Genomic DNA, 27,369 nt, shown 5'->3' on the forward strand with positions numbered 1-27,369 from the left:
AGGCCCTAAAGGGAGACTGGAAGTAGAAGCACTGAACTATTCTTAAACTTCAAGAGAGTTCTGTTATGGTTACCTATAAAACCAGAATGAATTCAGTTTGCCTGAAATAGTTCTGTTTTCTTTAACTAAATGGTTTATCCAAGGTTTTCTTCTCTTCTATTTCTACAATAACTTTTCTATAATAACTGTTCTGGCACCTTTGCCAAAGGAATGTGTTATGCACAGTTTAATGGTGCACTGAAGTGACAACTCACTGGCAAACACTCGATTGTACCAAACAAAAGAAAATAGGAGAAAAGGAAAGGCAGGAGGGCAGGAGGTGGGAATCAAGAAGGGGAGATGTCTATGTCTCTGAAAGAAGCAAAGTGGCAGAAGATCCTGGACCTCTAAAACTGAGCAACAAGAAGAATGAAGTAAAAATAATGAAGAAATAGTGAGGCAGTTCACAGACTTTGTGCTACAATTATTAGCTGTTTATTGTCCTAGAAGACATGGTCCATTCTTCTGATAGCCTTATGATTAATATTGATAAGGAACTCCTGATCTGTGTCTAAATATATTGACAGGAGCTGCCAGAAATTTCTGTGCCTCAACATAGGTCAAAATTTATTTTTTTATGACTATACTGAATCACAATTTTTCCAGTATGTTAAACATACATTGTACATACATAACTACATAGAATATTTGAGACTTCTCAGTTTGTCCATTTCTATTGTGATGCCAAAATGTGAATTTTGGAACCTAGCACTGGACAGGCAACTAAGCCCTTTGGTTTTAGGTTGGTTTTTTAATGTAGTGCTGTGTAATAACGTGCATAGTACTTTAGAAAGAGAAAGAATACAGGAAAAGCAAGTTGTTGATTTCCACCACAAACTCCCTGCCTGAAAAGAAAGGTCTCCATAAAGGAAGTTAATAACCCTGGTCTGCCTGCCTTCCTGAGACAGGACATCACTCAGATGCTGCTACAAATTCATTGTCTATACATGTATCTCTTGCAATATTTATTCATTTTCCTGCTGTCAGCAGTGACAAATTGTTTCCTTGCATTCTTTAGTTAGAAATGGGCTACTTTTTCCTTTTTTTTGTATACCTCCCAAAATCTCAGTCAAGTCCATAGCTGTTACAGAACTCAAAGCAAAGGCATTTTATGAGACATGCAACAACAACAATCCCTGTAAAATATCAAGATTAAAGAAGAAATTTCATGAAGCCTTCAACAAATCCTCTCATATCCCATCACAGGTTTTCTTTTTTTAAATAAAACAAAAGCAATACCAATGGTAACAACTTCAACAAAACAAAAAAATCAACAACTCTCCTATTGCTCTATGACTATACATAAAGAAGTTTAATAGTGCAAAAATAAAAGATGGGCAAGAATTTCAAGTTGGGGTATGTAAAATATTTTTCAGCCTTTTCAATGGAACTTTTTGCCCATATTCACACATAACAAAGTCCAGCATCTAAACTGTAGTTTAAAACTAAAAGTTTTAAAAAAATGGGTGTACAGCAAAAGCTCCACTGAACAACGAGCTCCAGGAATGAAAGCCTGAAAGACATTCATAAAAATAAAAGGGCAGATCTGTTAGTTGGATGAATAAATTAGACATCTACGGTCCTCCAGAGGGTGCAGTGACAAGGAAAGAAATGAAAGTCCAGATGCTGAAAGATTAAAGAAAATTAAGTGAATTCCATGAAAATCCAGGAGACACCATCCTAAAATTTTAGTACAAACATGACTTCCAAAGGCCCCTAAAGCCCCAAATTATTCTAAAATGCCACCATTCATCCATGCTGAGTCAAAAGCATCATCCTTTCTTTCATATCACAAAAGTTCTTTACCTGAGTTTTGTGCTGTGTAGAATGAGGGCAGGAGAGTCTTCACCTTTTATTTGCTTCTTCTCATCAAATACAATTACAGTGCCATAAGTCTACATTTTATTTTCTCTATTGGACTCCTTGGTTTATTAAAAATTAAACTACCATGAAAAATACTCACAAAATATTAAATAAGCATAAACATATCAGTTGAACTACTTAAGAAAGCATTAAATTTGTTTAGATGTACTCCAGCTTGTTCTGTGGTAAAAGGATGCACAGAGATTACTTTAGACAAAGAAATCAAAACAGAATAATTTCATTGTGAAAACCAGGTAACGTTGCATTCTTGATATCCATTTACACTCCTTTTCATACAAAAGCTTTATTGCATTACATTTCTGAGAATTATTTCAGTATGTGTTAAATAGTTTTTGAAGGTTTATAGACTGTATCAAAGCACATCAAATCAACCAGAACACAGCTGTTTGCTACTCTTCTCTCTAGCACAATCCTATTTTGGACATTTCTCAGTCTTCAGACAGTTTTCCCTCTCCTGTATCTGAAATTGTGTTTAGTGCTGTCTGGAGCAAGGTGGTAGTAATAATATTTAAATTTACAGTTTCAGAGAATGATATAGTTTACTTCATCAAATAGAAACAGTTCCATTAAGGGAAACACAAACTGCCCTGATAATGTGTGCCCCAGCTGTGACTGCGAAGATGAGAAGGCAGGTTTATTTTCTTTTGCATTCAAGGCTTAACCCAAGACCCATTGGAATAATTGGAAAACATTCACATTTTTGTAAACATCCTTGATACTTAACTGATATGTGATTTGTGTTCAGTGGTTCATGGAGATCCAAACACATTGGAAAATTTTTCTTTTAGATTTGCTCTACATCAGACTCAAACTTTGGACTTGGTTAACAAATCAGGGCAGTGAACAATGATGTCCTCAGCAATCCCTGTGGGTGATTTTCCTGTTTCAGCAATCAGCTGGTACCTTTCCTGCATTCCACCACTGTTACATTGGCAATTGAGGGAAGCTAAGCCAAACTAGAGCAAAAAAAAAAAGCATCTTACCTATTGGTCTGCCTCCATCATGTAAGTATTACTGGAGAAGAGGGTTCCTTCCCTTGTCCTGGGGACAAAAGGGCAGCTTCCTTCCCTGGAGCTTCCCAGCCTTCAGCAGGTGAAGAGTCCTTAAACCAGGACAAAAGCCAGGACAGTTTGGCATTTCCTATCAGTTTCATCCTGTCCATTTGTAAATTATCAGTTCTGTTCAACCTGAGAGGAATCGGCCCACGGGGCACGATTTTATCACGCCTGTATTTCGGGGGCTGCTTTGGGTAGGGCTCGGGAAACAGGAGGCTTTGGGCCGAGGACAGCTGCTCGGAAAGTTCCCTGGAGCAAAGCTGCGAGACCGGGCCCTCAGCCCCGAGCCCTCCCTGCGGAGCGCTGCCGTGTGGGACCGCTCCATCCCACACGCTCCTTCTCCAAGGCTGCGGCCGCCGCTCCTCTGCCATCTGCGGCAGAGCCTCAGGATGCGAGCCGAGCCCTCACGGGCCATGGACGGGTCAGGCTGGCAGGGCCCGCAGGGCACAGCAGTACCAGAGCCCCAAAGGCTGCAGGCTGTGCCGGCTGAGGGAGCCCCCGCAGCCCCTCACGCACCCATCGGGGCCGGGGCGCGGCTGCTCCCGGCCACAGCGCTCGGGGAGCGGCCCGAGCCGGAGACATACAGCAGAGCCAGGCAACCAATCCTGACCGCTTCAAGCGGGCTCAAATCCATCCAGTGAATTTTACCGCAGGAAAAGCGAGATGTGCTGTTTGACCGATACTTGTCTGGAATATTCTCTGCGGGGCGGCCTCAGTGCTGCCCGGCCCCCCTCGCAGACCCGGCTCCGGGGCAGCTTTGCGCTTAGAGCGATGGGTGGGACTGTTCTGAGAACAATACAGCTCCCGCTGCAGTTTTCAAGAAGGGAACTCAATTCGTGACCTTGTACTTCCCTGTGCCTGGGTAATTACTGCATTACCCTGGAGATTTTTAAACCATTTCAGATTCTCCCTGAACCGCCACATCCAGGAGTTAATGCATTCCCTACTCTACTGCTACAGCATTTATAAGGATCTGGCTGTCAGCTTCAAGCCCCACATTTTCCTATTGTCTCTAAAAGTACAGTCCATTAATGCCTTCAATCTTGATTACAGCTGATTACAAAGATGCCACCATTCTACAGAAACAAAGTTATCAAAGAAAAAAATCTGAAAAACTATTATCTGTTGAGCCTTTGAGAACTTCACTTGATATTAAAACAGGTAAAGCAACATAATTCAGTCTCAAGAAGGCTCTCTATTCCATTAAAATTTCATTGATTTGCTGCTGATAGAAAATGAACCACAAGAGACATTGATGAAAAAGCTTTATAAAGGGATATGACAAGTGATCATCAATTACTGTAGTGTAACTTGAATTGAACTTTAGCACGGTGGGCAGGTGCAGACCCAGGATTACGAACAGCGTCTTAGCCAGCAGCCAGTTTTCTCCTTCGTTGTTTTGAATTTGCTTCATTATTAATAGGTCTGGGGGAGGAAAAAAGATTTAAAAAAAAGAACCCCGATGCTTCTTAATTTATCACCTTTATCTGTGGCCCAAAGTAAAAGCATCCAAGATGTCTCAAAGTACCTCGACTGTCTCCTTGGCAGACCAAGTATTTTTAGCCCACTGGATGCGAGCTGCTCCTGAGAACAGATGGGTTTAGCACTCCAAGCACTTCATGGCTGTATGTGCACTGCTGTAGAACAGAATGAATAAAAAATGACCTGGCTTGAAATCTTTATTCCCCACTTCCATCTCATTGACTTCTACAAATTGTGTACATGTCTCCTCCCCAACAGGAAACAATGTCTGCCAGTTTCACAATGCCTCCTTGTTCCCCCATTACAAACTGATTCTTATCTAGGGTGGGGAAGGGGAAGTTGGTTTTTTTTCCTTTCATAGTAATATTTCAAAGGTTCACAAGTTTTCTCACTCTCTCCTGATCCTGCCTTCTCAAATAATCAGTGGTCTTTGGCAGAGGAGCTGATACAACTCTGAAGTGCCTGTTTCTAGCCCAGCCCGAGGAGAACAACTGGAATCCAAGCTACTCATTTTTGCTACACCACCACAGCTGTTCTGTGGGATGTTTCACCTTTGCAAGGAGCTGGTACACTGCAAATGTTTCCATTTGGTATTTGAATGTGTAGTCTGAACTTTGTACTTCTTAATCACAAACTTTCATCCAGGAGGAGATTTCTATTGTGATTGATCACAATGACAACTTGGAAAATTAGATACTTTTTTTCTACAAATGTTCATGAATAGGCTTGGTCCTTTACATAACCATTGATAGAGAAACTGGAACAGTAGGTCTAATTTCCTTTATGTTATTTATTATTCAATTTAAATTAATTACTTTTTGATGCTCAGACTTTTTAGCAGTGTATAAATGTAAATCATACTCTAAGGATCCAAGCATGTAACACAATATATTCAAAACTGTGGACAAAATGCATCCACATTTTTTTTTCTAAACTCACTTTCCTAGCTTCATTTTTTTTCTGGAGAAAATTATCTGGGGTCTTATTTAAACCTTGACAAATTTATTTCAGTCATCAGATCAGATATTTAATGGGCTTGACATTTTGAGTAACTGTTCCCTGGGTATTTTAATTCTCCCTTAAAAGGAAACTAGCATTAAGGGAGTGAATGGATACCTAATGAAATGTCAAAAACATTGAATATCTACATTGAATTTGGAGCATAATATAGTACATTTTCTTTTAGAGATTAATAGAAATATAAATTTTTTCTGTTAAATTTGAGCACATTTTTCATATTTTCTGCAATTAAAAATGCCCTTAGATAATTTTTTTTTTTTTTTTTTACTCTAAGGAGATGAAACAATTTTATGAAGCTTGGCATTTTGAAAACAGAACATTTTTTATCAAATAGTGTCAATGGAAGATTTTAGAGTAGCTCTGGGGAAAAGTGATTTTAACAGGCAGCCCTGATAAAAAATTTTCATATTTATCAACTAAGGATTGCCACATGAACTCCAGCAAATGATGTGGGATCTCAGCTTTGGAATTCAGTAAATATTTTTTGTCCCACAGAATGGTTTGCTTGCCTACATCTGTCTCTACTGCTTTCTTATTTAAAAATCAGATTCTAATATATCTTATAGACTACTGAAATTAAAAATAAATGAAGTAGCATTATGTGAGTACAGCATATAACAGGTAGCAAAATATTGTCTAGAAGGCAGACCAGAACTTATGCATTGCTGTTAGAATTTTATTTTTTTCTTGGATTCCTTGAGAGAAAAAGGCAACAGTAAAAATTATAATGAAACATATACTTTAATGCTTCTTCATTACATTGGATTTGAATGACTTCCTAAAAAGATATTTCACATTAGCATCTGGTTATCATGAGCAAAAAGACTTTGATAATCAAGAACTGACATAAGTGCAACAGGCTGGCTATCTTACTAATTACAGTGCAGTGTTCACTGTACAGGTCTCAGAAATGACTTGCTGTAGTCCATTATTAAGATTAAATTCCTAGATGGGAAGATATTTTCTTGTTTACAATGCTGGCATTTCCTACAGGAGAGCAGAATAACCAGGGATACCTTTATTCTTCACTGAGTTTTTAAGTGCTGTGAAAATTACACTGGCAAACTCATGATATTTCACATGGTAAGCAGTACATGGTTTCTACATTTGTAAATCCTGATATGCATTATACATTTTACAATTTTCTGCCCCAAATAAACTACAAGAATACTTAGTAATTTTGTCTAAGACAACAATGTCTGATTTTCCGTTCAGGCAGTCCTCTCCCAGCTTGTGGAATAGAAGGTACATCACACTTGGCCACATCTTCACATGCATTGACCATTAATGACAACAATCATTAAAAGAATTAACTTCTACCAAACAAGAATTTGCAATCACTCCCATTCTACACACCCCTAAACAAAATAAGTCTTCACTGTGTTCTTGGTCCACACTCCTTCTGTATCATTCCTGGGGCACTGTAATGTTACTTACTGAACAGCTTTGGGCTTTTTTCTTACCACTAGGAATTGCTTCTTGTTGCTGTTGTGTGAGGGAAAAGTAGTGACGACACTGGCTTGAATGGTAAGCAGGAAAACCCGTGCATCCCAGGAAGTACTTAATCCAAGCTTTGCCTGCTGTTATATGAAAATCTGTATGGAATAAACCAGTCCTACCTCCTCTCTTTTCTCTCCATGGCTTGGGAGCTTAGGGCCTTCTCCCACCCACAGTTCTCATTAAAACTGAGAACGGGGGAGAAATGGCAGCTAAGCTTTAAAAGAGACATTAACATGCCAAGTGTTTTCTTTGTACATACATCACAAGGACACAAATAGGACCAAACTAAATGTCCAGTCTCTTTTGAAGTTATTTCTCTTCCATAAGAAAAGTCACTTTTTGTTGTATAAAGATACCATAAAATGTTACCTTCATTTAAAACTACTGGAAGAAATTCCAAGAGAGAAGAACCCAAATCCATTGAAGGCTCCAGCCTAGTAGAAAATTTGCATTAGCTATGGGCCATCATGTAAATATACAAGCTACAGGATTAATCACTAGCAGTAAACAAATATTTGAAGAGATGCTTTCACACAACACTTGCATGGCAAGAAATTAGCTATAAAAATCAATTACGCATCATTATCATCTGACAGTATGTATCCAGGAGATTCATCTCAGGAAACACAAAGCAAGCATCTGGTCAAGTGCAAACACCTCATTCTGCAATTGATAGCCTGGCCAGGGACACATTTCAGAGAGGTCACTTACCCCATCCTCTTGGGAAGGGAAAAATGAATCTTAAAGCAAAGCCACAATAAGACATAAAAGAAAGCCAGTCCTTGAAATTCCTTGGAAAATAAGCTCTGACTTGTAAATATGGAAACGAATTTATTAATAGAAAGAGAAAAGTTTCTCCCACTGTAAACTGCCACAGTCTAGAAGGTTTGTGTTGTGTTAAATGGAAGAATTTAGACTGCAGTGAAATGTGGTATAACTTCATGAATGCTCAATATTCAGGTTTCTGGTGTTTCAAGGGAAGTCTGAGCAGAAGTGGATTCCTGGTTCATACAAAACTGAAGTATTCTACTGTAGTCAGTGTATTAATACTGCCTCACTTCAGCCAAGAAATAGGTTTAATTTGATTCAAGGTAACTGAAATCTAATGGAAATTCTCCCTCTGAATCTGGTTTTTTGAAATAGTTTCTACTCAGCCTGAAAGTGAATCTCTGTTATAAAAGCAATTTTTAGGTATCCCCTTCAGGAGGGAGGTGTTATTTTATTTAGCTTAGGATTTGTTCAGAATAGGGATTTAGTACCTAAAAGAATAATCCAGGATATCTATTATAAAACTAGTATGCAAAATTCATACTACATCATTATTCCATTAATTACAAGAGTTACACTGGCATCTACTTTCTTTGAGTAGCCTTGGAAATCTCATTTGTGATTACTGTCAATTTTTTACTTTTGTTCTTTTTGAGAGAAGAGGGAAGTATTAAATTGGAGATGTCTGTGTACAATAACAGATTAAAACAAAATTCAAAAGAACAGATGAATCTGTGGATCTATGAAGAAGCAAGAATAAATCCTCAAGAGATGCTTTTTTCAAAGAAACCTGCAAACAAGCTTTGGACCTTGTGTGCCATATTTTATTGGTGTGAAACAGATACGAGAAAAGTTAATTCATTTTAAAGTTTAAAAGTTTACCTTACAGCTGTGGCATTTTTCTTTATGAAACACAATTACCATAGCAGACCTCTCAGTGAACTCCTGGTGGTTGCATCAGCAAGAAACATTGACAGGGAATCTTGTAAGGAAATTCCATAACACGCCCCTCTTACGACTTACCAATAGTTACCACTAGAAAAACAGGTCAGGCAGCAAGACTGGAAGGTCCCAGGGGGATGAGCAAAATCTCCCCCTGGCAGCCAAGGAAATGGCAGCACCAGGCCCATTGTTTCAGCCAGTGAGGAACAGCTGCAGCCAGCACTACATGGAGAGGCAGACAGAGGGAAGCATTCAAGGCTGCAGCACTGACCAGCCCAGCTCTTACAGATTCAAGGGTGCCAAATCTACCTCCAAGGTAGATTTAGCTCAAAGCTGAAAGCTTCCAGACTTGTAGAGAGAAGAGGTAGCAGTGCCTGGTCTTCCTCCCAGGGCAGCAAAAATCCAAAAGGCTTTCAAAAGAACAGGATAAGCACCCTTTCTTATTTTCCTAATTTTCCATATTTATTCTTTCACTGCTTTATCTCCTATTCTTCCTACTAACTGGGTTACATTTTCATAGTCCCCTTATTATCTTGTTGCCCCCTTAGGCAACAAGAAGCACCTGTTAACTTAGAAAACATCTCCACGCCTGTACTTCACTCAAGTATATTGGCAACAGCTGCACATTTCTACCAAGGAAAGCTTCTGTTAGTTTCTGCTAGCTATGATCTCCTTTTGTTTCCTTCAAAACTTATCTTCAGCCAAGTGCACAGTATTTCATTGCAGCTGCTTCTCGTTTTATATTGTTTAGATTTCTTTCTTAGTAACTCTATGAATTGGCTGAATACTTTTTATTATTTCTGTGGGGCTTAAGGGAGAAAAAACAAGCAATTCTTTTACTTGTGAATTCTGCCATTTATTAGGAGAGTAAAACTCTCAGGAGAAATTGCAGTATTTCAAGTAATATCATTTCCAGGGGAACTTAAAAGGACTTTAAAATAAAGCTAGGTAAAACTAGGAGTGAGAAATTGATGACAGACAAAAAAATAGAAAATTAGAATTAGGAAATGTGCTCTGAAGTGAAAATAATGTTAATTACATCGCAAGAGCCACATAAGCTAAAGAGCTATTATTTCCAGGCCTTCTTAATGCTAAACAAAACACAAGCAGTTGCTAGGAACTGTGTCACTAGAAATAAATAGCAGTATTATTATCAGCTTCTGAATGTGAATTGCATGTGGAACAAGTTCTTCAATATTCTGTCTATAAACATTCACAGCATTGTGTTGAGTAATCTTCTGAAAACTTTAGAATTTGCATGTCTTCTAGCATGCCTAGTGCCTTTTCCAGAGAAAAGGTCTGGGAGTTTTTTTTCATGGGCGTTTTTTGTCGTTGTTCTTGGTTTTTTGGGGGGTTTTCTTCAGTGCATAAAGGCAAAAGACTGGTCTGTAAAGACACCTAGGTGTCTAATCCTGTACAGTCTAAACCTAAAGTCTACTGCTTTCTGACCTCAGAGGTATGTCTGTGGATAATTATATTTTTTATAATTTTAAAGGTCCTTTTCCATTCTCCTTTAAGTAAAGGTTGAATTGTTCCATGAAATAATTGTGCAGCTGTGAATAACCTGAGGCTGAGGTGGTTCTTGAGATGCTTCTGAAGGAGGGAGAAAGAGCAGAGCTGGTTTGCTCAGAGAAAGCAGATCTTTTTTGCTTATTTGCTGTGTCCTGACTTGCTATGTTCTGAGGTGCTAACTATTTAAAACCTCCTGAGCCAGTGTGCCAAGTTATTGGTACAGAAACTGCCCAGCTGTCTCTGTGGGACATTCAACAGAATTTTCTTTTCATGGGCCAGAAACGTTGACGGATTAAATCACACAAAACCCAACGTTAACAGAAAAAAATGTTCCTGACCAATAATGAGGCTTGTGTACAAAAATCTGTACTTTAGTATGAGTTAGCCATAAAATTAATTATAAAAAAATACTGTTATTACTACCGCAAATATTTACTGTTTAGCACCTGAAATGTTTAGTGTGCTTTATTGGCTTGGATAAGACAAGTTTCTTTTCCTGGTTGATTTTACCATCTAGATCAGACAGCGTACAGAAGGTACCAGTGAGTCAAGAGTCAAATGACTGTTTGAGGAGAAAGGGTTCAGGAGAGATCTCACCTGGATTTTGAATAGAACCCCACAGGGCTCAGAGACTGCCCAAAGCAGTAGCTTATAGAAATATGCTCAGTGTGCCTTTCCTATGTGTACTGTGATGAGAGTTTATTATTTTTCTAGTCCAAGCACTAAGCAACTGCCCCACAGATCTAGGCTTCTGTTCAATTTTCATGGGGTTAATATTTATAGTAAATTGCTCAGGAACACACTGTGTGCATCTTGGTTTTACATATAAAATAGCATGATGATACTGTAATTAGCTGTACCTTTTCTATGTATAAATATACCAGCCCCACCCTCTCATAACTCAGAAAAGGAAAATACCCAGTCCTATAGCAAAGTAAAGCTAGCAATATCCACTGTGTCTCTTGTACATCTAAAAGTGGAAAGTGTGACAAGACCAGTGAGAGAATTGCAGCAAATCAAACAGTTTCCTTTAGAATAAACTGACCACTTACTGTACAGGAGTAAGATTCCTTCCAAGGCTTTTGGGCTTCATGAAAATGTAAATAAAATGTGTCTGACCTTTGTCTCTGCTGTGGGGAACTTTGTAGGCCTGAATTCAAAAGCATAATGGCAACTTTCAAGCTACACCTAATTACATTCACAATCACAAACTTAACAGGGATGTTTGAAGGCTGCTTCTCTTGTCATCAAAGTGCACCATTGGGTAATGAAATTGTCAGCAGAAACTGTCAAACCTTGCTTTGGAACACAGAATCTGTTCACCAACACTGATACAGTACTCTGTGAATGGCTCCTGCCCATGCTTCTTGCAGTATAAAACATGAGAAAATTAGGACAGGAATTTAGCATTCCGTGCAATTGGCTACAACCCCTTGAAAATTTTTTTTAAGTAATCCTCTTTTGCAATTTGCTGGTAATTTCTCACCTTTTAAGTGCTAGCAGTATGAATAATGATGATGATAATTCAGATGCAAACCAGAAATATTTTAGGCCTCCTAATGAGGATAATTTTTGGCCACAAGACCAGTGGCTTTGAAAGTGGGTTAACTACTTCCATTGTTTACTTTTGTAACTATCTATTACTACAGCTATCCAGAATGCATTCCTGTTGGTCCTGGATCAGTTATTCAAATAAAGGGCTGTAGTCTGGTGGATTCTTCTGCTGTCCACATGGCTCCAGGAGTAGCTCCCCACCTGAGGATGTGATGATTTCTTCCTGGAATGATAAAACCAATTAAAATACCAAAGATCTAAACTGCACCTACCTTCTAAGAATAGCAATGAAGGCCATCACTCCTCTGTAACTGGCTAGCAACTATGAATAAACACTTGATAAAATAATTACAGACCAGCAAAAGGATCTTACAGGTTAGTCATTTTCTTCATCCTTTGTCTTATTTATGCTGGTAGCAACTTGTGCTATTCTCAAGAAGTGAAATCAGCACACCCAAGAGACTCTGATTTGTACTACTTGTAAGTTGCTGCACTACTTAGGAATTCAACTACAGATGCTTATAGAGGGTGTTCTCATGGGTTAATTGAACAGACAGATGCCAGTCTTACCATGCTGCTACCCCCAGGCAGACTGAGCAGGAGCTCAGTGTTGAGTGCTCACACACACAGGAACAGTTTTCTGACTGATGACAGCAAGGTGAAAGACATTGCCCTGGCTAGGAAAAGGCAGTCTGTACTCACAGCACCTATGCACACAAGATGCACATTCACATCATATTCTGTAAGGTTTGTTCTTCCAACTAATGGTTACCACCTCCTTGTGTCTGCCAGCTGAGTTGCTTGAGTGACCTCTCAGTTTTTTAATCAAAATGAAACAAAAGGAAGTCACTCAGTATAAGCAAGTAAAAAATTAGTTACATCAGTTCCTCCTTGGGGCCTTAAAAAAAAGGCAATCTTTGGGGTTGGGAAGTATACTCTTGCTAAAAATAGCCATGAGGAAAGCAGCACCTTTTCCAAAATATATAGCAATAGCTGCAAGGGAAAATGTGCCCACAGCACAACCAGTCATATACAGATTGCTTGGGGTTACCAGGAGGCTTTGGGACAATCGACAGTGTACTTCACCAGAGAGGGCAGACAGAAAAGCCTCTAAGAAAACCAAGTGACAGACAGGATAAAATACCTCCTGAGGTGATTGCCAAACGTACCAGTTTTAATACAGCCATAAGCTAGAAAGAGAAAATAGAACTGTGTGTTGGCATTAAAGCTGAACTGGTTTCCCTGATAGGCTTACTGCTGGGGCAGCTATTAACTCTTATCATGGGACACCTAAGCAAGTTTTTTCCTTTTTTTAAATGGCAGGAACTAAAAGCCATTCTGCTTCTGACAAGTGCTCTACTGCTGTCTGTAAATAGATGTGTTCCTAATACAGTGATTGCCTAACATGAGCTGTGATGAAAATACAGGAATATAGCTGGAGCACAGATGGCTGGAACTGGTTGTCGCCATCACCAGGGGCAGAGGGGAAACTACATTAGCCAGAGGTTGCACATCCAACACCTGATAATCTGGATTTGAGGTGTTGTATGTTTGCTTTTCTTGCCCTAACAAAGCCCTGGTTACACTCTTTCCAGGTGCACCGGGGCTGGCTAGATGGCATGGAACTTCACAGCTGCCTGTGAAGTTTTGTGACATCATGTTTTGAATTTGTGGCTAAAACAGTGTTGATAACACACTACAATTTTGGCTATTGCTGATCACCACTTGCACAGCACAAAGGCTTTCTCTTTTTCCCACTCAGGCCCTGCTGGCAGAGTAGGCTGGGAATAAGGGAGAACTAGGAGGGGACACAGCCCAGTTGGTTAACCCAAATTGGCCAAAAGGACACTGTGTACAAGAAGGCTGTCAGGGATTTGAGCTTCCAAGGTGGCCACTGAGAAAGGTTTTATTTAAATTAGGGGAGGACATATATTTTAGTCAAATGTGACACCTACGATCTTCCCATGTGGAAATATAATTCGTGGACATTTAATGTCATAGTAATCTCTGAGGGGACACTAAGGCAACACTAAACAGATACTGCAAAACAAGTGAGATAAAAGCAATATTTAAAAGACAAGGAATTTAGAAGAAAAATAACCTGAGACTGAATACTTAAAAAATTAAAAGCTGTGAAGAAAAAATTTATAGAATAACTCTGAGACTAGAGTGAGAAAAAGATAAAATAGGATGGGGAACTAGAAAAGAAAGGATGAAGAGGAACTATAAGGGTGGCTAAGAAAAAAACAGAATTAAAACTGATGAAGATAGGGAGATGCCAGATGAAAACAATTTATGCTTTCAGAAACAGTGCTCCTATTTAGTTACAGTCTGGCAACAAGAAACAGAACCTAGAGGTAAAGTAATTCAAACCCATCTAAAATCGAATAGTAAATTCCTCTTGCAAGATTGTTTTGGGTAATAAGAAGTGACCCTTAATACATCCCTAAAAGAGAGCCCCTCCATGTTCCCTTCTTTAGTGCAGGGTCACACTCTCTTGCTTTTGCACATTACAGCCCTCACATCAAAGGTAGAAAAATACTGAAATTTCATTGAAAGACCTTTCTATGGTATTTCCAATCCAATTTTCCACAGCAAAAAGGCTCAGAAAGCGTTACATCTGTCAGCCCTTATTAGGCCATTTGTAGCCAAGGAGAGTACACACTGTACAAAGGGACACAAGTACATACTGGAGCACTTGAAAGAAGGGGAAAAGCCTTCTGATTCACTGCAACAGAAGTATGAATGTTACAGCTGGGCTTAGTGTACAATATTCTTTCCCACTATGGTCATTCCTATTTTCCAGTGTGGTTTCAAGCTACATGGCTCCTCATTAAGTTATTAATCCATTCCACTCAGCTATTGATCTCCACCTAGCAAGTGTTACCTTGTGAAAATCAATCAGGTCAGTGAGCGTTGGGTGTCGGTTTGGATCCACCCCCAGGAAGCTGTAGAAATCCCCCGAAGCATCCACCAGGAAGTGCTTGAAGCCGTTCTGCTGGCGGTAGGACAAGGCATAGCCCCAGATTTTCTCACTGACTCGTACCAGGAACGCGCCTTCAGATTTATTCATCAACAGCTCCTCTGCTTCCTGACGGCTGATAATGCCTGGCAAGAAAAAACCCCGTGGTTATGCTGGTAACAGGTCTGCCAGAGGCAATCAAATGCAGCAAACACTGAACAGAAGTGAAATCACAATGGCCTAACTTCTGAAGGCTGGAATGTTTCTAGGAGGAGATGGAGACAATGTTTATGCTGTTTGCTTCTGAAGGATAGCTGTAAGGGTTTTGATGGAGTCTGGTGAGATATGCTTTTTAATTTGATGATTAAGACTTGCTTTTTCCCATCCTTACTTCTTTTTCAAAGGATAAATAAATGCAACTGGCCTATCAAACCAGCAAATTCTGGACAAGCTGTCATTTAAGCAGACTAGAATAGCTAGGCATTGCAGCTTGAATTTGCAATGCATTGCTGATATTTGCAATTGTATTGCAGTTCTGCAGACTCTGTTGTCTTATAACTGCTTAATATGTCCTACAAAAGGAATGTAAAGCAAATGTCAGGAGAAAAAGAATTTCTCTGCTTTTGTACATCCACACACATACACATGCATAGATCCATATAGGTAAATTTGAGGGAAAGGTTTAACGGGAGTAGAGTTTCAAAAACTTTCCCATTTTATTCTTTTGTGTTGGAAAAATTTTCATCTCTCTTGTTCCTTCTGATTCTGGGGCACAACTCTGAAGTTGCTGGTGCTTCTGCTTGCATAGACGTTATAACAGATAGAACCTATTCTAATCACAACCCATAACAAGGGTGTGATCAGAATTACACCTGGCACTGAACCAGGTCTTACCATCCACCCAGAGAGCCTGGTTCCAGTCTGTCTGGTCAGCCTAGAGGACAGTCAGCTCATGTCTCAATTATCTGTGAAACACCAGATGCTCCTTCTCATCAGGAGCAGATGTTGAATTAGGCCATTCTGAGTGTGAACACGGCACCATACGTCAGTAAATAATGTATGTACATGTTCCAAAGTTACTCTCTGTGGGGATAACTTTCTCCAAACAATGTATGTAATATTTAATGGAACTGCTTGTCATCGTAGAAACCTACACATGTCCTAGAGAGAGTTCCATGAAGCCACCTGGTTTTAGTGTAATAACACACATAGTTCAGGGATTATCAGTTTGCACAGAGATGGGTTTACCCGAATGTTTGGAATGCTCTAATTAAGTCCTTAAGGAAAATTATGCATCTGGGAGACATAGAAAGGGACTGAGGAGGTCTGAGTATTAAAAGCAAGCACTGTGTGATATTTGGAAAGGTAGAAAAACATCTCCTTCTTTCAATTTTTTGTCTACTTTGAGAATATGAATTTCTTTTACAATTTTACTTGGTGCAGTGACGAAGGGCTCAATCTCAATGGGGCTCAGAGGTCCCCTTGGGAATACCCTCAGTACTAAGAAGAAATGTACACATATATATAGTCTGCTGAATGACACCCATTTCTCTTTTATGAAGGATATTGCATCATCTTTGCACCAGACATGAAGAACAGGCAGTGCAAACATAAGCATTTGTTTAGAAACAGCAAGTAACTAACTGCTCAGCAACAGTGTCAATTGATGCACTTTCCAAAATTCAAAGTACTTTTCTTGGAGGCGTTCCAAGATGAATTATTAAAAATTTTTCAAATTTTCAAATGAAAATACAGTACCAATATGAATCCATATGATATTATGGGAAACATATTATGGGAAGCTGCACAACCACATCCCCAATACCAGGTACCCAAGAATTACACAAAACCCCATTCTGAAATCACAGTATCTGTTAACCCAGTCTTCTCTCAAACTGACCTAATTTAAATATGCATTAAATGTGTTATTAGTGATTATGATGGCTACTTCCTTGACAAATCTCTGCTGGAAATAAATGTAGATGAGCCACACTACCAATCTCAGAGCATTTAATGACAGGAAAGGATAAACAGTGCCATAACCAGCAAATACTACATTAATTACCATAAATCAGTATTTACACTGTAGTTCCAGATTGAAGGCACGCTGATAACTTTTGAGATAGGAAGTGGGTGTTGTTATAACTACCTCTTCTCCAAACAGTGCCAGAACTGTTACACAGCCCTGACAGGGAATGAGGTAGACTAGACAATTCAGCCTTGGTGAATATAGAGAATTTGTAAAACAAAGAGGATTGTAAAAAAAAAAGTGGTTGTATTATACAGTGAACACTATTAGGATATTTCTAGGGTTTGAATCACTATCAGGCATATAATATGAAATTCATTTAACATTGGTTAGTTTAATGGCAAACAATCTGTTCACCTGCTCTCAACTCCCACCAGTGGAGCTAAAACACTGTAGGCTTCCACACAATGCCATCTTCTTTGCCAGAGCTTAGTTGTGCTCTGGGCACTTCATATCATTGAGTAGGTAAGAAATGCTGCATCGCTCAAAGCCAAGCTCTTTTTTTGTTTTAATTCACTTTTCTGCTAAAGATGGTGTAATAAATTATCAGCCAGCCACTCTCTTCCCTTTTACTGTCCTGATTCTGTTAATAGCTCACAACAAACCATCTAGCCCCACAATTTCCTCCCTCTCCCTGCCTCCCAGTTATTTTGTTTTTCTCTGGTTCAATTCTTCAGAGGATGGTTATTACAGCAATGAAAGTTTCCCTCTACCCTTTAAAAAACATTATCCTCTTCTCAAGACAATTGGAAAAAGAGTGGCACTGTTCACTCCTGAGATGATTGTAGAAAGATAGGCAACATCTGTGAAACACCTACATTTAAAATTGTTTTAACTAAAATCAAGAATCCTTGGTTTCCCAAGGCTCTGATATGAGGTATAGAATCACAAATGCTCTTATCCGTGCTAGTTAGGACATTAATGACATATATTATATTAAATAGAAACCACTCATGCTTTGAAAACTAATTTCCCCTCACTCTCATTCTTGCTAATCTCTTAAAAAGATAAAACAAGGGGAAAGCCTAGTCCAGTTTTTGATGCTTATAGATATTAACAGCTTGGATTCTTAGCAGAGAAAATAACATTTTCTAAGACAGTTATTTCAAATCATAGAACATTCATCATCAACTGACATGTTCCTAACTAACAGCTTCATTTTTAAAATACAGGACAAGTTTTAGATTATGATAGGCACATCTTAACATTTTTTTTGCAATTATGTTCTGTTTACTGCCACCAATCTTTCAAACAGGAAAAAGAACATCCTAACATTTAGGATGTATTAAGCTCATGTGAGAAGTGGTGAGTTCATTATTAATTTAATAAGCCCAGCTAAAAAATCCTAATGCTGCCTTCCAGGTTTACAGGAGCCTCAGCAGTAGAAAGTGCTATTCTGCAATATTCTGCAATGACACCTCAGCTTCCCACTCTACTTTCAGGGTTATCCTACATATATCCTTGAGTGAAACTCAAGATATATGTATGTATTTGTTGCAAAAAATGCCACACCAAGCGTGAATCCAAGGCTGATAAATTTTGCCAACAAGATAGACAATGTAATAGAAGTCTAGAATTATTTTTTCATGATTATATAGATAAAGTAACATCACATCCTTTGTTGTAACCTACCAAGGTTACAACAAAGAAAGAAAGAAATGAAAGAAAGAAAAAAGCTGAAGTAAATTTCAGGAAAAAGAAAACACTATAGAAGCCTGAAAATAACTTTGTTTAGAACAGGTTTTATGATCTTGGGCATTTTGAATCAAAACTTTGGTGAGAGGAAAATACATCATAGGCTTTTCTCCTTATTTCATTAAGATTTTAAAAAATCATGCAGTTAAAAAATCATGCAGCCCCCAGATCAAAACTGCCTGGGGCCAAAATCTGAATGAAGGCAATCAGTTTTGAAAGAAATAATCAAAGTAAACAGAAATTCAGAAGGGATTGATCCAAGTGCAGCCAGTGTGGTTTCAGAGGAGCTGACAGGCTGTGTCACATGGCAGTGTTAACATAAGCCACTGCCAGGAGGAGCAAGAGCAGCTTCTGAGAACACTCTGTGAACCTCATGGAGAGGGGCAGAGCTTCCAGAGCCCACAGAAGATGGAGATGCTCATGAGGAGGCAATACAAGGTAAAATGAAAACTGAAACTGGGGAACTAAAACTTAGAATAGATCTGACCTTTTTGATGTCCCACAATAAGGTGGGATAGTAAAGGCTTGGAGCAAACACTCAAATGACACTAGCAACCATCTCTGGTCTTTCATCTCATCTCTGGTGAGAAGATGAAAAATCCAGCTCCTTCAGCCACTCAGAAAGACCAAAAGCATAAAAGCAGGGAAGATGAACTGATGGCTTCCCTGCAGTGGAAGAACTAGAGCAGCTATGGTTTATACTCTCAAGGAAAAGCATCACTCAGAGCAAGTTTCCTCAGGTTGACTTTTCCAATTCTCTCCCACAGGTGCAAGTCTATACATGGACTCTGAAACTGACTGAATATAGTTCTGGTTGTTCATTGGGAAGGACACAATCTACAGCAGGGTGATGTCTAGACTGAATACTTTATGTCATCCTTGAGACTGCCAACGTCACACAGAATTTAAAGAACGCTGTTATCAGTACGGTGGTTTATGGACTGTGCTGCAACTGAAAGAGTCAAAAGATAACAAAGGGCCTAAAGTACCACATATAATAGTCATGCCTATATAAAAAAAAATCATTCTGCCTTTAATGATAAATATATACAAATAGAAGTCATACATTGTCATTTCTCTGGTGTTTCCAGCAGAAGTAGCATGCACAACTAAATACACCCACAAATATTTGCAGCAATAGGATCATACAGTGTACTGCTATTGAAGAGGTTTCACCCTCTCCTTCCTTTTAGTCACAGTGCTTTTTTGAATAATGCCACAAGAAGAGATCAATAGTATTGTGTGAGAAAAGCTAGAGCTGAGAGGTAACAATAGCTCTGCCTCTGCTATTTCAGAATAGAAGCAATAAAGGCCAGAAAGCAAAGCAAGGGAGTAAATCAAAGACATCTGGTAATAGAAACAAAGCTGTTGAAGCTATTCACCATCTGCTGTTAAAACAGAACAAACTCACATGGGACTAGATCTTCAAAAGAGTTCTGTTTCCATTTAGACATTGAAATAAATGGCCAAGCTTAGTAAGAAAACCAACAAATAAGAAAACAAAAATTCAATAAAAAACCCAAACACAAAACCAGCACAACAACTGGTAGGTTTGTTGAGGTTTGGGAGGGAATTGTGATTTTTTGTTTTTTCAAACTCTGGCTTGAAGTGTCATGGCAAGAAGCCAAGAGCCAAGGGGTTCTGAATTCCTATGTAATGCTTTTGCTATTTGCAGCTCGTAAGAATGCAGCTTTTTCATGCTGTGCTGCAGGTTGGTAATGTGAGTCCTAGTAACTAGTAATATTTATGGTCACAAAAAGCAAAACATAAATATATGTAAATAAAACCTTCCTGTCTCCATAGAACTGCACTGGTAGACAAAGCTGGGTTGTATTTAGAAATCAACAGGTAAAACACACATTTGAAATATACTCACAGATGAGTTTTGTCAGGACTCAGGGGCCAGTGTGGGCCATCTTCTCTGAGCTACATAGGCAAAGCAAAGTGAGACTCTCTAGGGAGCCTCTGGACAAAGTTTTCTCTGCTCCACACTCACCACATCTTCTGCAGAATTTCAGGAGTCGAGCATGAGTAACATACCTCAGATAGAGATAAATCTGTGCTGGGGAAAGGTGAGCAGGAGCCCATTAGCCATTCTTCACCATTCCTCTCCTTTGTAACCATCCTGGCACATTTCTGAAGTATGCAGAATTGGGAAGCAACACCTCAGTGAGATTCAGCCAACTCTCCAGTGTGCCTTGCTCACTACAGGAACTATGCCCTGGGCTATGCACAGACACTATAGGAAACCAAGGCCCAGAGGAATAATGTATTTCTGATGGCAAGAGATCCCTTTAGGCAAGGATGAGGCACCTTGATAATTCATCATGTGCTAAATGAGCTCTCCTTGAAGACTTGATGCATATCTTGAATCTCTATACAGGAGAAATTCAAGGAAAAGTATTATAGGTAAAAATATATAGGACTAGTTTTGTTTGGGTGGAGTTTTTAAATGGGTTTTTTGTAGTGTTTTTCTGATTGGTTGGTTTGGGTTTTTTTTTCTAATGTGGATTCAGCTCCCTGTTTTGTCAGGATACAACAGTTCTTAGAATAAAGCAAACTCAGTCTTCAGAAGATTTCTTAATTTGCTAAGAATAAGATTCTCTACAGCAATTAAAAACATACTGAAATTCTGAAAGGAATGGATGCCTTACTCCCCTGGGAATCTTAAAAAAATCCCATCTAAATGAATAATGCAGTAATAAAGAGTATTTTTCTTCAGGTTTACAGAAAATTGGGTGTGTTACATCCATTGTTGCCAGTGCAGCTCACAGTTAATTCCCTATGCACTCTGCAGAAAATATACCTCTTAATTGTCTCCTTCAGAGTTCATTCTACATCCAACTATCAAATACTGTAAAAACCCTTTATACCCACTGTCAAAACATTTACACCTTATTCACTAGCAAGCAGTGCAGCACATAAAAGACAGGTGTTGGCATTACTTGTGTGAATATACCAGTGTATAATAAAGCTGTAAATTTTGCTGTTAATGTCTCCTCAAAGCCTCATGTTGGTTTCTCTTCTTCCTTCTTTTCAATACAGCCTATAGAATGCATTAGCTGTGAGGAAAAGAATTTAACCTCTCTCTTCTCTTTTTACATTATTGTCATGTATCAGAAGAAAAAATATATAGCACAAAATACTTTTAACCTTTTATATATAGCACAAACCTTTAACCTTTAATATGTAGCACAAAATACTTTTAACCTTTTACCTGATATATATATTACTTTTTTTGCTTTAGATAAAGGCTCTTCTGACCTGAAATCCCTGCATTAAATCTCTGCTACTACCCTTTAATTTTTGTTAGTTTTCTCTTCTTGTCTAAATAGCTTCTAAAAAGAAGCTTATGCTAAAAGATTGAACAGTTAACCATTCAATTTTCAGTGGCTTCTTAAACTAAAATCCTGTGTGTAATTTAGTATGTATGATCAGTAAATTGTCAGAAACTGTGGGTCAGGAATATTTCATTTTGTACTGCTTTCCCTGTTGGAACACTGCCATGTTTCAAAGTCAGAAGCCTCAATGTTCCAGTGAACTCAATGGAAGATCAACAACAGGAAGGTTGGGGTTTTGGTTTTGCTTCTGTTGGTTGGGTTTTTAAATCAGTAAATACTTCCAATCCTACAGTAAACCTTCTACACTCTGTTATAGATACCTGCCATTTCCTGCAAGTAGCATGGAAAATAAATATATGCATGAGAATGTCATCAAACTTGAGAAAATATCAGTACACTAATCCAAGCAGGGAATTTTGTTACAAATATTATTCCTGTAGGATGCATTCACCTCCTTACAATACAGATGAGATTGAATTTTTATTTCTATTATGTACAAAAAGTTATAGCAAACTATGCAGACCGTCAACAAAGTTCTGTGATGGGTGCAGGATGTGACACATGCAGTGGATATTAAGACCTTGCTGTATCTACTGAAACATTGAAATTTTCTTAATCAGTAAAGAACACAAATACCTCACCTGACAGGGCTAGAAACTGTACACTGGAGTAATAAACACAGAGCAAAGAAACTGGTTTATGCTCTGATCCTTGCTCAGTAAACTGAAACACCTCTGTCCTGGTACAATAGTCACTGATACTGTGTTTTGTGTGCAAATTGAAGAGTGGGACAGTTTTTTTAAAAGGTTAGTGGGCAGTATTCATCATCCTTTCACCAGGCAGACAGAATGCTTGCATTCATTCAGTCTTGGTCTTGCAAGCAAGAAACAGGAAATTCTAGTTTGTGGTCATCTTTTGCAAGCATTTCACTTGTTTACATTACTCAACTTGTTACTGCTCATCTAAATTCTCAAAGTTTACTGAGTTTGAAAATGAGAGAAAAAAAACCTTCTAGTATGCAAATTAGATCTAAATCAAGGAAAAGGATGAGAAGACTGATATGTGCAAGAAGAGGGAAGAGGAAAAGCTCTCCTGGGACCTATTTATGTTTTCATAACTCTAGCCATCATTAGGCTCTTGTTTCTCCTAAATACTTCTGAGGGAAACACAGACATGAACAAACATGAAAGACTGAGCTTTTACCAAACTGATTGCACAAAACAAAACAAAGCCCAGAGTGAGATTCTTGTTTACTTTGGATTTCTGCAAAAAGGAAATATAGAAGAAAAGTAGAAAATAGAAAAATTAGAGTAGAAGAATTAAACTGGTCTTTCAGTAGAACCTTCCTGGGTTTGTACAACTGATTCCAAGGCAACATTGCCAGGTGACTCTCATTGCCAGGGGGAGCACGTGGACCAAAGGCAGGAACAGTGCATGGAAAGGCATTGCTGCTAAGTAGCCTTGGCTGGGGTAACCTTCCTGCAGAGGTCTCAGAGTCCATCACTGGCTGATGGGCACTTGCAGTAGGGGACATGGGGGGCACAATTCTGAATACACAGAGAATAAGAAACTTTGTGAAGCTGGGGGTACTTCTTTCTGGAATCAAAGGCTCCTTTAAAAATTAATTTAAATAAATATGTAAAAGCAGAAATTATTTGCAATTCAAAATCAGCAGTCACTGAACACTTCACCCGCTGAAGGCACCACGATGAGGACTGAGTGCCAGTTCCCTGACTTGCTGTGCAAGCTGCATTTGGAACTCAACCCACTGCTCACTCAGTGTGTGGAGATGTTACCATTTCCCACTGCCTGCAAGTGGAAGACAAGGGTGAAAAACTGTAAGTGTTAAAACTACTGTCAATCTCAGGGATTGTTTTGGAAAAAAAACCTGTCTCCTTAGATTTTTGTTTACTTGCAGCCTCTTCCTTCTCTCAAGGCTATACGTACATTTAACCACCAGGATTTTCTTTTAAAAACAGTGTCAGAAGAAATACTTGTACTTGCAAATCTATAGGTGTTTAATCTCAACAAGAAAGACAAGTCAAGCACAAAACTTCAACTGTGCAGTCTTTTAAAACAGCTATGTATTTTACTATTTCTGAAAAAAGCATTACTGCCTGAAGTGTGGAATACTTTACAGGACATGTAAATCCATAATCATTATTTTAAAAATTAAATACTAGTGGATATACAAATATATTTACTTATTTTAGCACCAGGTTTTTCTTCTGCACTACACATTTAACATATTGATGTTTCTTAATAAGTAAGATGCTTCTTTTTGTCTTCAAATAATTTTGAGATAAGAAAAATACTATATACTAACACCAAATATATATTTTTTTTCATTTACAGTATTGATACATAAATTATTTTTGATGCTTCTGAATTGTGAATACTTGGTTGCTTAGGCACACAAACATTTACATTTGCAATGCAGACTGGCTCCTTTGTGTAACCTGTTCTAAAAACACAGCCACATTTACAGATATATTGAAGAGACAGTAAATAATGAACATTCATTTTAAAAGGCTGCTGTGGGCTAAGAAAAAATGAACTCCATCCCAGCCAAAAGCAGGACATTACCCCACCATTTGCATGCTCTATCATGAGTATACCACTTGTAGAGGAAAACAGGATTTAATTCAGCACCCATGGATTTCATAATATCTACACTGTGGCTGATATTATCCTGAATAAATTATATAATAAATCAGCATAAACTCCAGCAAAACAGCTTGGGCCTGATTAGACTTCTTCGCCTTGTATACTGTGCAGCCATTTATCCTGAAGCAGGTTTTGACCCATTATACCCATTTTTCCATCATATAATTAAATACAGAAAATAAAGAAGAATTAAAAAATCAGGCCCATGTCCACACAGATTGGACTGAGATAATCAGCTGCCAAAAAGCTTTCTAATAATAATAGCAATAAATTACTCAGAATTGTAACATGCTCTGATTTTCTATCAAAATTAACAAGACAGCAACATTAAGTCCTAGTGCAGTTCCCCATGTCACTATTGCCATAGTTGTAAATGGCTAGGAGAGGGAGTAACTGTATTTACTAAATGCAGAAAAGGAATTAATTGCTTAGGTAATAGGAAGCTACTGGCAAATTGCATCAAGCCAAGCGAAAAGCAGAAAAATGGACAAGAATATTCTGAAATCATGGCAGCCACATGACACAAACTATACAAAGGCAAACAAAAGCAAAGCAGATGTGTCTGTAACACTACATTTTATGAGTATTCCTGCCTTTATCATGTCATCTCCACTAAGCATTAAAAAACCCACCAAAACAAAAACCCACTCACACAAACACACACAAAAGGTAAAAATAAAAAAAAACAACTAAAAACTGGAGGGAAAAGCAGTGCATTCAGTCATGAGCCAAATTATAAAAAGCCTGCAATTCTTAGGCTCTAAAGCTCAGAGAAAAACAAGTGACACTTTTTCAAGCTCATCTCTTGAAAAATAGGAAAATAATTTTAGAAAAAGGTCATTCTCAGGCATTCTTTCCTTCTTCACATTGTTATAAAGCTTTTCAATATCTTGTATAAAAGCAATAGAATGTTTCATTATGAAAACAAAGAATGCTTAAGAATCTTTTCAATACATATTCCAGTTTTTCATGATTTTGTTGAATTAAGATAAATCCCAACACTTCAAATTCGGACTTAGAAACTGAACTCACTGTCTTTATCAGAGGTTTCACATGTTTTACTTGGATGTAACAACACAACCGAAATATAGACTATAGCTTCAGGCAAACAGGAAATATATCCTAGTCCTATTAAGGAAAAGTCTTAAAATAAATGAGATGCACATTTTAAAACACTGAAGAAAAGTTACCATGTTAGTGTTTATCAGGACGAAAACAACTGCATTGGCTTTAGACTGGCAGATGGATTCAAATAATTTTCTGTATGATGCATCTCTAAATGAATTCTTGAATTACTTTCCATAAAGTCAATTAATCTGCTGTTCTACCTAAAACCTACAAGCTTCACAATGACTTCAATGAAAGAGCGAAGTAAAATGTTGACATGAGTAATGATTCTTAGATATTCAAAATCTGCTTGTGTGTAAACTGAAACCCAAAGCTCTCCACAGACACCCATGCTTAGTAAGGTTTATTCACATGTCAAATTGCTGTGAACAAATGTCTTCAATAGTGTAACATAAAATACACCTGGGTAGGAAAGGTTTTGTAACTCTACTGATTGCTAACAGAGAGGTGATACCTAGGCTGGTCATTTTTTTTGAGCATTATGAATGTTCAGCCTTCTTTTTGAGCATTATGAATGTTCAGCAGGAAGGGAGCCTTCCTGCTACATTGCTAGCTTAAATGCTTTATTTATGCTAATATTGATTTGCTATTCAGTACACAGGGAATGCATTATGAATTAAACTTCATTAATTCAGTGGTCTCACTGTAAAAGCATTTGCCCAATGAACAAACACTGAAATGTCTAGAAGATAATTGAGTTACATGCTAGTAAACAAAATATTACACTACAGCCTCTGACAAGCTGCTAACTTGCTAGAGTTGCTAATGTCTTCCACTAGCCTTACATATTGATACTGATTTGTATTGATGTATCTATGCTTTTTATCTGACTATATGGAAGGTAGGTTTGGATTCTTCTTGCATCCAACAGAATTCTTCAGACCTGTAGTTTAACTTCAAGCATCAAGGGGGTGGCTTTTAGATCCTGGGGCCATTTCTCAATGTATTGTCTTTCCACGTGCTTCATGACACAGCTGAGGGCTGCTGCATGCTCCCACGTGAAACTCTGAATTTCAGGAAGAACCTAGACTAGTGCCACAGATTTGGCCCACAGTTTATGGCCTCTCATGAACACCCTGAGCAGATACCAGCTGATAAAGGCAGTCACATGGTGCAACTGGCTCTGCAGGCACCACAGCAATGTGTGAGTGCAAGGCAAGGAAGCTTTCCAGGAGGCTTTACTGATACCCTTCTTGGCCATTAATTAGACAGAAGAAAAGTAGTGGAATGCATTCTCAGTTTGTTTTTATCCAATAAGGAAGCCCTCAGTTTTAAAGAAAAAATATAGCCCACAATCAAAAATTACAGATGAGCCCTTCTCCTTTCTATACTTAAATTAATAGATCCAAAAAGTACAAAATCCTGATTATATAACCACAAACACATGCTCACAATGGTCTTTAAAAGCACATATATCTTACAGCTCACCTAGAATGCTATAATCTCAAGGGTGTTGAAGAAGCTGTCAAGACACATTTTCCATAAACTTAAATGACAAGTGTACTAGTAAATCACAGTGTCAGCAGAGCTCACTCAAAAGGAGAAAAACAAAAGCCACAGTTGACACGGAGCCCTGGAAAATTCAAATTTTACAGCTGAATGTTTCAACAGATAACTAGGCAGAAAATATACTGTGTTCTTTACTTTACATGCTTTTCTCTCAGGTAAAGGAAAATGGTTTTTCCTTAAATATATTCCCTTTGTATAAAGTTTAAGAATGCATTTATTCTATAGGTACATTAGCAATCTGAAATCTCAAATCTATTTTTATCTGTGAGAAGCTTCCAGATG

At 38.2% G+C, this 27,369-nt stretch overlaps 1 protein-coding gene across 1 annotated transcript in view; it reads right to left on the minus strand.

Annotated features, from left to right (window-relative positions):
* Window positions 1-6,135: 6,135 nt before the first annotated feature.
* SH2D4B (SH2 domain containing 4B) overlaps window positions 6,136-27,369 on the minus strand; it is a 62,722-nt gene continuing 41,488 nt past the window's right edge. Inside the window, exons 7-8 of the mRNA XM_071438746.1 lie at window positions 14,644-14,864; window positions 6,136-11,979 (exon numbers count right to left, since the gene is read on the minus strand). Of these exons, the coding sequence (XP_071294847.1) occupies window positions 11,887-11,979; window positions 14,644-14,864 (314 nt within the window). The 3' untranslated portion in view covers window positions 6,136-11,886. The remainder of the gene's footprint in view (window positions 11,980-14,643; window positions 14,865-27,369) is intronic.

Source organism: Agelaius tricolor, unplaced genomic scaffold (genome assembly GCF_023055355.1).
Source record: "Agelaius tricolor isolate 1412-34295 unplaced genomic scaffold, bAgeTri1.0.p SCAF_13, whole genome shotgun sequence".
In the NCBI taxonomy this organism is placed as follows: domain Eukaryota; kingdom Metazoa; phylum Chordata; class Aves; order Passeriformes; family Icteridae; genus Agelaius; species Agelaius tricolor.